Genomic DNA, 12,105 nt, shown 5'->3' with positions numbered 1-12,105 from the left:
TCTTCAAAGATTGGTGTTGCTGAGTTTTGTGTGTTTTTGAACCTACTTAAAGTTACATAAGTAGAATCACAGCATGTGTATTTTTTTGTGCCCTACTCCTTTGCTTTTACCATGTTTATAATTCATGTATGTGCATAACTATGTATTCCATTGTGTGAAAATTCAATAATTTATATGTCCATTTTCCTTTCAAGAGACATTTGTGTAGTTTTTAGTTTTTCACTATTATAAACAATGCATCTTTGATTGTGTGTATATCTCTTGACACACACATACAAATGTTTTTTCTTAGTGTATTCCTAGGAGGGGAATTCCTCTGAGTTATAAATGTATACATCTTATATACCTGTTAGTTATTGACAAATGATTTTCCAAAGTGGTTTTAAATGTTTGTAATCCCACCAGCAATAATGTATCTAGTTATTTGGCATCCTCTGAAATCTTTGATGTTGTTACATGTTTTAAATTTTGCTAATCTGGTATAAAAATTTCACAGTAGTTTTAGTTTTTATTTTCTGGTTCACTAGTAAAATTGAGATTATTATTGCAAGCTTATTTACCCCCACTGTCCTCTTTTATGAGAAGTTCCTATAGTCTTTTGACATGTTTTTAAATTATTCTGGGTTTTAAAAACTTGTCTGTAGGAGTTCTTGTGGTGCTCATCTTTTGTCAGTAGCATGTGTTGCTCTACTCACAGTTTGTGACATGCCTTTATATCTCCTTAAGGTGTCCATAGATGAATAGAAGCACTTATTTTAATGATTGAATTCATCTATTTTATCTTCATGTTTTTTTGTTCCTATCTTAAACAAACTTCCTTATCCCAAGATACTAAAGACATTCTCTTTTACTTTGTTCTAAAAACTTTAAAGATTGGAATTGAATTTCACATATATCTACTTAGGATTAAACAAAACACATCCCAGGTCTTTTGGTTAGGTAGAGATGTAGTTAAGTCAATCAATAAAAATTGATTTTTTCATTTCAGCACCACTGTTTGTGTCAGAAGTCAAATGAGCATGACTTTTTAAGTGTCACAACACCATCAATCATTAAGCACTTTTGTGAGCCTCTCCTTTTGCTCTTATTGATACTTTAATGTGTTTCATAAATATTGTTCTCAGAATATGTTACAAAATGTAAGTAATTATCTCCAAATAATGCTAATAATGCTTCTTATCTAAATAAGAGAAGATTGCTATTCCAGTCATGGTTATACCATTTTAAGCTTGGTTGAGAAAACATCTTAACAAAATGTGAAAATATCATTTTGAAATATATTGATAATTCATCTCCCAGAAAGTTTAAAAGAGAAGTAGATCATGCATAACCCTTTACAGAAACTTTCCCTTGGTGGGACACTTCTAACAAATCTAGCCTGTGATCCTTATTATTCATTATTAATTAGATGATTTTAGTACATTTTTGATTCAAGTATGTCTATATATATGTGTGTTTTAATTCTGTATGAAATTAATAGGACATAGGAATTTCTATAGTTATATTATTGAGAACAAAAATCAGGTTGTCATCATCTGGAGAGGTTTCATTTTATTTCCTTAATTTGAAAATAAACTGTGTGCTTCAGCCTTTAACTCTATAGTGTCTTATGTCATTATCTTTTCCTCCTTAATTAATGTTATTTATTTTATTCCACTAATATTTTTGAGAAGTTATATCTTGTAAAGCAGTCTATGCTCAATTATGTGAACATAACTATTTGAGAATTCAGGCACTGAAAGAACCCCAAAGTCAAGTATACTAACTCTAACTTTCCACAGATTAAATTAAGAAATTGAAATTCTTAAAGGTGCAGTGACCTGGCCAAAATCTCAAAGTTGTGGAGCATAACTGAAAATCTCCTGATCCTGGAATTAGAACTCCTCCTATTGAATCATATTACCCAGGAAAAACTATCTGAAAATCTACCTGAACCCTAAATAATGATATAATATTTATGGATTTCTAAAGGGATAAATCACTCTTTGTGAACAAGTTACATGGCATAGTTCTTATCTTCAAGCTATTTATACATTTTTTAGGATGAAATGACACATTTTTTAAAATTAGATAAAATTAAATGTTTAACTGAAAACTTTATGAGACCCAAAATCATATTACATTTTTCACATTTATTATAGTTCCCAAACAGTATGAGCTGTTATTCATAGTGTATTCTCAACAAATATTGATTAAATGAATAAAACTGTATGCTGAAATTTAGGATTCAATATTAGGTACTTTAAATGATCAGAGGAAAGAAAAATAAGACTGAATGTGGAAAGTCAAATAAAAGATATTTGTGGAGAGTATACAATTTAAATTGAACCATAACTAATGACTGTAATTTAAAGAGGGGAGAACTCCCAAGTTTCAAATTACTTGTTTCATTCTCTTTCTAATAAGACTTTTGATACAGGTTCTCTCAGTTGTTGGTTTTCAGATTTCACCTCTAAGCATGATTTCTTGTAACAAACCTGTTCATGAAAAAAAAATATGATAAACATGCTAAAATATATTTTGGAGGATATTAATTATTGTGTTGTTCATGAGAGCTTTTAAGAATGGCACTAACTCAGATATTTATCAGTGGACTAATAGTACATCCAGGTTAAATTAATGATAAATTTAGATCTAAGTTTGGATGGTAAACACAGATCTAAATTTTTCAGCATGCAAAGACATCTCAAACATATTGTAGAGTAAAAATATGAAGTTGCAGAACTAAAAATATATAAAATAATACCATTTTATAAAAATGCAGTGAAAATACAAAAATGCAGATTTTGCAGTAATGCAAAGTAGGATAATGATATTCCTTATATTCTATGCTTTTCAGAATTTATAAACATTCTTAAACATTTATCACTTATGAACATCCTTAAACATTTTTTTAATGGCTGTGAGGAGAATTCTACATTTACTCTGTTGACTTACTGTAGATATAAAAGCTACTGAGAATCTTTCATTGAAGAGTTTTTACTGAGCACCTACTATGACTAGGCACTTTGAACAAGAGTCAAATCTATTTCTTTAGCACCTCATGACTTTAGAATGAGATGAGAATCATAAACAGAGCACAAGGAATCTGTTTCCTTAAGACTTGTCACTTCAGAGTGGTCCTTTTGCTTCTTGCTGATTTTTTAAAACAAAATTGATAGATCTCTGTGTTCTGGCTTTATGATGTCTGGACAATGAACAAAATTACAGATGTCTTTCCAAGTCTGAATTTTTAATTGAAATAATTCAATTCTCCCTTTTGCCTATTAGGAGTAAAAATAACCCCAAGACATTTAGGACCAGAGAAAAATGTTTTATGCATTTTCAATTGGTGTTGAAAACTTGTGCATGTAATAATTATAATTTACTCTATACCATATCATTTTCTCCTCCCGTGGAATATATTTTTGGATATTTAATTGCATGTTTAAGAATTACACCTGTATTTTTTTGTTAATTTAACTTTGCACTCCCAAAGTAATCTTGACAATGTAATAATGCCTAGCACCTTTGCATTCCTGTGAGGATAATATTGTCTGAACTTTGCTTGCTCAGAATATGGCAGAACACATCCCAGGTCTTGGGTTAGCCACCCAAGGTTAATTGTGTGCAGTCAGGAGGCCAAGAAGGACACTGTGGTGGATTAGTTTGTAATAATCTGTACAACTAAGTATGAGTGTAGGATTTTTAAATATTCATCATTTGACTGGGAATGGTAGGTCAGCACTGCTAACTAACTAAATAAATAATTAAAATACACATCATCTAAATAAACACAGTTGATATTTTTAATTTTAGTTGGTTATCATTTTATTCTGTTATTAGCAGGAGCCGTTGTATCATTTACAACATAACAATATTAGCAGCTAATAATAATAATTTCCAAGTCTTTTATAGGAATTTGTAAGCATTTTCATTTATATCACCTCATTTAATCTTTAGACCTCTTTTGAGGAATATATTATTATCTGTTTTGCAGTGGGAGAACAGAAATCCAGTTGGTTTAAATGACTTGCCTAAAATCATATCACTAATAGAAGTAGACCAGGTTTCAAACCTGTGTGTGCTAATGTTAAGTCCCGTGCTCTTCCAGCTATACCAAATAACTGTGATTCCCCCACTCCATGCCTTTCAAATTAGAAATATGGCAGTATTACCAAGTGTGACTGGGTTGACTCAACCTTATCAGAATTGCCTCTGAAGTCACCTCTAATTGCTATTATTAAGCATATATTATTTGGGTGCTATGGAAAATCACTGATTAGGTTTATACAAGGATATGTGTTCCTAAGCACTACTTCTGGTTGAGCTCTTTTATTCTCCAGCTCACTCTTCCAAGGACCAGTTGGCAGTGATCATGGCAATGAACAAGCCTTTTATCCTTGGACTAAAGAAAACATGGACATATAGACAGAAGTCAGTTCAGTGTAGTAGAAACTACAGGCTGTACCTACATAAAATTGAGTTTACTAAATGAAAATATATAGATTCAATAAATGAATGTGAACTAACAGCCATAAATGTGAAGCAACCTCTATAAATGGGAAGGAAGATTCATTTTAAGTTATATACAATTAATCATCTGGCCTAGAAGAAATTCATATAATCAGAACTTTCTGCTACTAAGAGATTAAAATGCATGGCTATAGGTAGAATTTAAGGGAACCAAAGGAAAAAAAGGTAAACGTTAATGGAATCAGTAAAGGAATGGCTAGCAAAACCTCCTGATATCTGGTATAGACGTGATTACAACACAGAGAATAGGATATTTTACATCCTGACCTTGATTATGACTTCTTATAGGCCCTTAAACATCTGGTAGCTCAGAATAGAGGCAGATTAATTCTAAATAATCAAAAAAAGTTTCTTTCATGTCTCTTTTCTTAACAGTTACTAGCAGAAGGAAATAAACCTCTAAATCATTCTGAAGCCAGATTTAAATGTCATTTCATTTATATGTGTTTTCATTTTCTTTTACTCTGAGATAGAATTTTTTTTTAAATAAAACTATTTTAATTATTTTTTTTTAACTCCAGACTCGATTCTTCACTGCCTGAGACATTGGAAAAGGAGCACATCTCAGCTGAAAACATGTCTTTAGAAACACTAAGGAACAGCAGTCCAGAAGACCTCTTTGATGAGATTTAGCAGTTCCAAGAAAGTACTTTGATGTTTGACTATGTTTTCTGTTCATTTCTTTAAAGTGAAAAGGCAAAATTTCAATCCAGTAGCAACTGTTACTGCAACTTAAAACTTAATTACATATATATCTAGTTGAAGCTCTTGTGCAAGTGGATTACACATGTATATGAAAAATGTGATCTGATAACAGTGGTACATTATTCTAAACTATTCATTCACCATGACTATAATTATATGAAATCTGAGACTTTCCTTGCAAAGGGCAAGTTTATTATTATTCCTTTACATACATTATACTCTGTAACCATCTAATGTCCTGTGTAGGAAGATTTTGGATACAGGACAAAGAAAACATCTTTTAAAATGTCTACAACTCTTTTTGAATAATCGTATTCTGAACAATATGTTTGAGCATTTCAGTCTGTGGTATGCTACATAAATTATACTTTTTAGTTTGTATGTTAATAGTCTGAAAACCCGATAATAGAATCTTTGATACATTGAAAAATTTGCATTCTTAATAAAATGTTATTTAGCTCAACTTTTCCCTTTATTATAGTAACATATCTTTAAAAAGTGATTACTAAGGTAAATGCAAACCTCTTCTGTGTCAAAGTAAAAAAGCATATTTTTCGAGGATGGTTGATTTTGTCTTACACGCATAAGGACCTTGAAGATTCAGATTTTTTCCTATCACCATTAATACCTGTACTATTTTTGTTGTATTTACTGATTCAACTCCCTAACCTCTCATTATATCTTCACTTCTCTCCTATTGAACATGCATTGTGTGCAAGCTACTCAAAGTTGATATTTGCAGTGAACAATGACCACAGTGTTGACAACTCCAATGGTTGATTCATTCTCAGTCCTCGGCACATTTCAAATAATTAGTCACTTCTCCTCAGGAAATATTTCTTCCACTAGACTTTTGCAGTAGCATATATCTTTGTAGTCTTCTTTCTGGTCACTCTTTTTTTAGCTGATCCCTTCTCCTTTGTCAAACAGTTAAATGCTTAATTGCCTTGGACTCATGTTCTAGCCCTCTTTTCCTCATTCCCACATTATCACACTAGGTCACCTTAGATTGTGGTTTTAATATCTTCTATGTGCTTTTATCACCAAAGTTAGTATAGTCCTCTCTATATTCAGATTTATAGTCAAATATACACATATGCATATATACATAATTTGTTATTAATTTTTCACAAAACGATTTCCTAAACATTCTGAAAAATTATTTCTTTGTATCAATTCTTGATGCATCTTGGCATGATTTACAGATATGGATAAATACATTTCCCTTCTTGTACCTTTCTTTGGATATTTTAGCACACCCAAAGCAAAGATATGATTATATCCCAACTGTCATTTCTTTTCCAGTCTTCCTCATCTAGGAAATTTCACTACCGTTTATCCACTTGCTAAAACCCTGGAATTCTCCTTGGTGCTTTTATCTACCTCTGCTCCACTACAACTGTGTCATAATTGGTCTCCCTGCTTAATCTCCTACTTCTCTACAGTCCAACCAAACCAAATTTTAAAATGTTAGACAAAAGTCATTTCATGCCTGAGTAAAGACCCATTGCCCTTTGATTCAAGTACACATTTTATCATGGCCTACAGGGGTCATGCCATCCTGCTTCCCCAGCCTGATTTTCTGCCTCTATCTCTTTACTCACCTGCCCCTTACTCTCCCCTTGGGTAGGCCATGTCTCACAACTGCTCTACTGATGGTTGGTTTATTTTCTTTCAATTCAAGAAGCAGATGTCTCCTCAGCGGTACTTTCTCCTTGATATCCTTTTTAAAGTTGTATACACAACCCCCAGACACTTTCTGTCCCACTGGAATGTTTTCTTCACTGTACATGTCACACTCTGTAATTATTTTTTTGTGTATCACTCGTTCCCTCCACCCGTCCCCCATCTGTTTTTCTTGTGGAAACTTAGCCCCATCATACTAGAGAGAGCAGCCATCTGAGTTATCTCTCTGTCCCCAGTTCCAATATGAGGACTGGCTTCATAGAAGCTTAATATTTCTTGAACAAATAAATGCATGTTCATCACATAGTAGGTCCTTAAGTGTTTTTTTTTTTTTTTTTTAATTAAATAGAAAACTGTTTTAGTCAACTTTCTTTTGCCACCGTGCCTAAAAGATCCCAACCAGAACAACTGTAGAGGAGGAAAAGTTTATTTGGGGGCTCCTGGTTTCAGAGGTCCCAATCCACAGACAGCAGGCTCCATTCTTGGGACTCATGGTGAGTCTGAACATCATGGCAGAAGAGTGTGGCAGAGGGAAGCAACTCACATGATGATCAAGAAGCAGAGAGAGAGATTCCACTTGCCAGATGCAAATATATACCCCAAAGCCACACGCCCAATGAACCACATCCTCCAGCGACACCCAACCTGCCTCCAGTTACTACTCAAAACCTTCTTGCATTGTCTCACATGTGAGCTTTTGAGGGACACCATGTCTAAACCATAACATCTTTTCAGTCTTTGCTTGGTTATCCAACTGGTTCATTTGGTCAGAACAGAGTGTAATAAGCCTATAATCATGAGCTTCTCATTTACATCGATGTAGAGAAAGTAGAAGACATGGTTTTCTCTGTCCTATATGGGTAGAGTACTATAGGCCTGGTGTTAAGATGCCCACATCTTGCCATTCCATGCTGTGTTTTTCCTCACATTTCCCATTGTCTATACTCTAAAACAAATCAGTTCAGGAGAACAAGGAAAATGTAAGGCACAGAAATTGAATTACAATGCATGCAGTATGGCTTTTCAACCTTAGTAGCCTCACCTCTAAAACAAGGAGATTACATTTCTGAAGGTTTTTCAGTTTAAATTTTATAATTCTTGGTCCTGGCAGCAGATGGTGTGGCCCAGGCCTCATTAGGGAAGTTCATGAAAGAAAAAGTCCTCTCTCAGGAAGAGATGTCTTTATTATGCAGTTTTAAAAGGTCAGGAAACTACTTCAGAAAAGTTCTGCTTAGTGGCCTATTACTAAAATTTATAAAATACAGGACTGGTTTTGAGCTAAGCAATTCTTTATTGGCTAAGCCAGATTGAACACATGTTTATTAAGGATCAGTTACACACAAAATACAGAACTGGGCCATGTGAAGAATTAAAACATAATCCGTCCACTCAAAAATATCTGTTAAGCATTTGTGCCAGTCTCTCTACTGGGCACTAGAAGTGGCAGTGAATTACATAGATATATAAATATATTTAATAAGTATATCTCTACATAAATAAATACAGATAGATAAATAAATATATCTATGGAGATTGATAAATGCCCTGTTGCTGTCAAGCATATGTTCTAGTAAATGAAATTAGGGGTCTCTCTCAAAAATGAAGTACATAAGTGGAAGTTGCACTGCGACTGGGGCCTGAAACCACTTTATAACTAACTATTACAGAAGGAGTGGTAGGATCACTGACAAAAAATAAGACAAAAATTTAAAGTTATGAGTGAGGACCCATAAAAAGTTCAACCGAGAGATGAGAAATTGGAAGTGGCTGGAGAATGAGCTGAGGAGGCTATCTGCATAGGATCAGATGAGGCTACAGAGGTACGGGAGGTGGGGTATGGGGTTCATACCTAAATTTGTAAATGTGTATCATGGGAATGAGTGAGACTTGTTAGAAGGTACTCCCAGGAGCAGTGTTGGTCAGGGGCATTAGACAATGTTAATAGTGAGCTAAGTTATGTAATAAAAGGAATTGAGCTGTGCAATTCTAACGGCACTTTCTTGGTAAAGTATGGTCTAACAGGAAAAAAAAAAAAAAAAACAGGTCGTGGGGACTACCTAAGAAATTCCCTGGGAATGGTAAAGAAGCCCAGTCAAAGGGCCTCTTGCTAGACTGCCCTGAAGAACATGCAACCCTCATTCTTTCAGGTCTCTGTCACTCACATATTCAGTATTATTTACGGACTCTATCAAATGAAAGTAAATAACTGACATCTAAATTTAGGCAAGGCTTTATGAAATTACCTATTAGTTTGGAAACCCAGAAAACAGGTAGTTACATTTTGTACTCATTCTAATGGTTTTGTAAGGGAAGATGAATAATCTTAAAAGAACTAGTCATGCATTCATTTGTAATTATTATCTGCCTTTAAAATTTTCCTCACTGATCTGAAAACTCCTAATGAATGTTTTTCAGAATAGCAGATTTCATTTGTGTTTTATGAGTTAACCTAAAATGATTTTTTTTCTAAGTCAATTAAAAAAGAATACCTTGAAAAATATGTGTCATGGTTACTTAAATAATACTTACCAACAATGGCCAACTTATATAACTACATAGCCATTCACTTACCCACTATTGTCTTCTCTTTCCTACAAAAGCCTGGGACAAGGGTTTGTACAAAAGTAATGTATTTGGAGATGCAATCCTAGGGAGCATGAATGTGTAGCAGGAGTATAAAACAGGAGAGAAAAAGAAGCCAATACTAGGATGCCTTATCAAGTTGGCCACCTCTGAGGATGACACGTATTCCATCCTACCAGAATCTTCTGAGAAATCTTTTGAAAATTTTTTCAGAATTGTAGATGCAAGGATAGAAAGAAGAAGTATTTATCCATTGCTTTCTGTTTCCTGTTGGTCAGGGGTAGCTTGTAATCTTTGCTCCCACAGACTTCAGGCTGTCCGTATATGAATACACAGCCCATTCCTACAGGTGACCCACGGAGGAGGTTCCTGCTGAATAATATTGAAAACACTTTTGTTCCACTCTCTAAAAGAGATATAATATGTATGTGTCTCTGAGGAACTAAGTTTACAGTGGATTGAGTAGGTTACTATGGAAGATTAAGTAGCCAGTACCAGGAATGGTCTTGATACTTAAATATTCTTGAGCTAGCTCTAGAACATACATGTCCTTAGAAATCACTGCCTCTTTTTTGAGGTCATATTAGTTGAAGGGCTCTTTAAAATAAGAAAATACCAATTTAATAAGGAAGTTAGAGTATGTTCTGCAGAGAAAATTTCTCTTCATTTTCATTATCTTCAGTTAGCAAGTTTATCACTAGTTAACACTGACATTAAAAGACTATTTCAGGAGAGCTTTAATCTGGATTGGCAAAGATGATTAAACTTTTTAATATTACAGGAAAATAAACCCACTTTTATCATTTGAAGTTATGTAATTTTTATCATTTTAAAATGACATTTCATAGAGCTAAGGCCTTATCTACATTAACTGTGTTTTCCAATCACTGAAAAGTTTTAGTGATAGTATGAATATCTGATCTGTGTCAACCAAGTACTATAAATTTTTTAAATAAAAAAATTTTAGGTCAAGTGTGGTGTGCTTACAGGTGTGCTATTCAGGTGGCTAAGTTTGGAGGATCCCAACTTTGAGGCCAGCCTGTGCAACTCAGTGAGACCCTGTCTCAAAATTAAAAAAAAAAAAAAAAAAAAAAAAAAAAAAAAAAAAAGCTGGGCATGTAGTTAAGTGGTAGAGCACTTGCTTAGGATGTCAAGGCCTGGATCCAGTCCTAAATACTGAAAAAATAAATCTTTTTAAACATGAGACTTTAGAAAGTTAGCCATTGTTGGTAGAAAATGTACATCCTTGAAAGAATATAAAGCAACATATTTTCACTTGGTCTTATCAAATGATCAAGAGAATACTTTCAGACAGTTTTCTGTCTCACATATATGATCTAAGTGAAAACTTCATGAGATTTCTAGAGACTATTGGGACAAAATGGTAGTGATGATGAGAGAAGAATGTCCAAGGATGATGACTTGGTCATTGTGCCTTGCATTTACAGAATTCAAGCATGTGAAATTTTCCAGAGGTTCCTATGAAATAATATTGGAAACAATTTTGTTCCACTCCCCCAAAAGATGGTCAATATGATCTATGTCTGTGAGGAGTTCCTCAGAGACATGGAGGAGTGATCAGTTTACTCTGGAAGATGAAACTATTCTCAGTAATTATTTGCTCTTCACCGTACCATTTGTTGATGCTTTGACCAGTAAATGTGGATAAATTTGCAAGTTTTGAGCCTAGGAGTAAAAAGTCATTACATGCTTCTGCTTGTCCCTTTGGGAACAGTCTAATCTCTACCATGAGGTGAACACCCCAGGGAGTTGCTGTTCCTTCCACCTAGACCTCTGATGACCTATATATAGATCAGAACTGAATCCAGTCTGCAGGCTAGAGCTAAGGCAACCACCCTGAAACCTTTGGAAGGACAGTTTAACTGAGTGCACTAGTGTCCTGTGAGCATGAGAATATTTGATTGCTACAGAAGCCACGCCAAGCAACTTACTTTCTCATCATACTATTGGAAATAAATAAAATGGAGCACAGCACTCAGCACAGTGCTGAGTGGGTGCCAGGAAAGCAAGCACGTGTGGAGGCTCTTATGGTCGCTGCGATTCCACTATAAAATCAGCTCATGATGAATCAGCACCATGTCACGTATAGCCAGATTATTAGCTAAACTGATCCTTTTTTTCCTCCCAAATTTATTCAATAAATCACCCTATGCTTGGTCTAAGCTTGATGCTGTTCTGAAGACTTTTATGAATTTCTGTAGGACACATTTTCAAAGATACTTTGAATTCCTGTTTCTGCTGGGCTCTGTCTCACCCCTGTTTTATGAAGTCTAACTTTGTTCTCTCTCACCTCTATGCCACCCCAAGCATGGATCTTATTTCTTTGATTTCTATGACAAAAACACTCATTTCTGTGTGTAGCAAAATTTATTGACAATGTGGGTTAGAGAGAGGCTATTCTCCTCAAAGAAAGTCAAAAACTTGTACTTGACTTATCATAACTCAGTTCTTTAGTCGTCTGGATTTTCTACTACAAAAATTTCCCATTGTCAACATACCTCCATAAGGGTCCATCCTTCTCTCCTGTTTTCTCCCCATCCCTATTGCTTCCTCCACGCAGAGCAATTTAGCTATCTTGTTCTTTTGTTCATCCCT

The 12,105-nt window shown here is 34.3% G+C and overlaps 1 protein-coding gene across 3 annotated transcripts in view; it reads left to right on the top strand.

The window, feature by feature from the left end:
• Positions 1-5,776, top strand: part of XRCC4 (X-ray repair cross complementing 4) — a 275,312-nt gene extending 269,536 nt beyond the window's left edge. For 2 of the 3 annotated variants that reach the window (XM_079145568.1, XM_079145569.1), the window contains one exon: positions 5,037-5,776. In XM_079145568.1, the coding sequence (XP_079001694.1) occupies positions 5,037-5,148 (112 nt within the window). In that variant the 3' untranslated portion in view covers positions 5,149-5,776. Of the gene's footprint in view, positions 1-4,325; positions 4,417-5,036 lie in introns of all 3 variants that reach the window. The other variant, XM_079145570.1, reaches the window with a different exon arrangement.
• The last annotated feature ends 6,329 nt before the right edge of the window (positions 5,777-12,105 follow it).

This window comes from Sciurus vulgaris, assembly GCF_902686455.1.
Source record: "Sciurus vulgaris genome assembly, chromosome: 6".
NCBI lineage: Eukaryota > Metazoa > Chordata > Mammalia > Rodentia > Sciuridae > Sciurus > Sciurus vulgaris.
The sequence above is the reverse complement of the archived record's forward strand: the minus strand, read 5'-3'. Positions and strand labels throughout refer to the sequence as shown.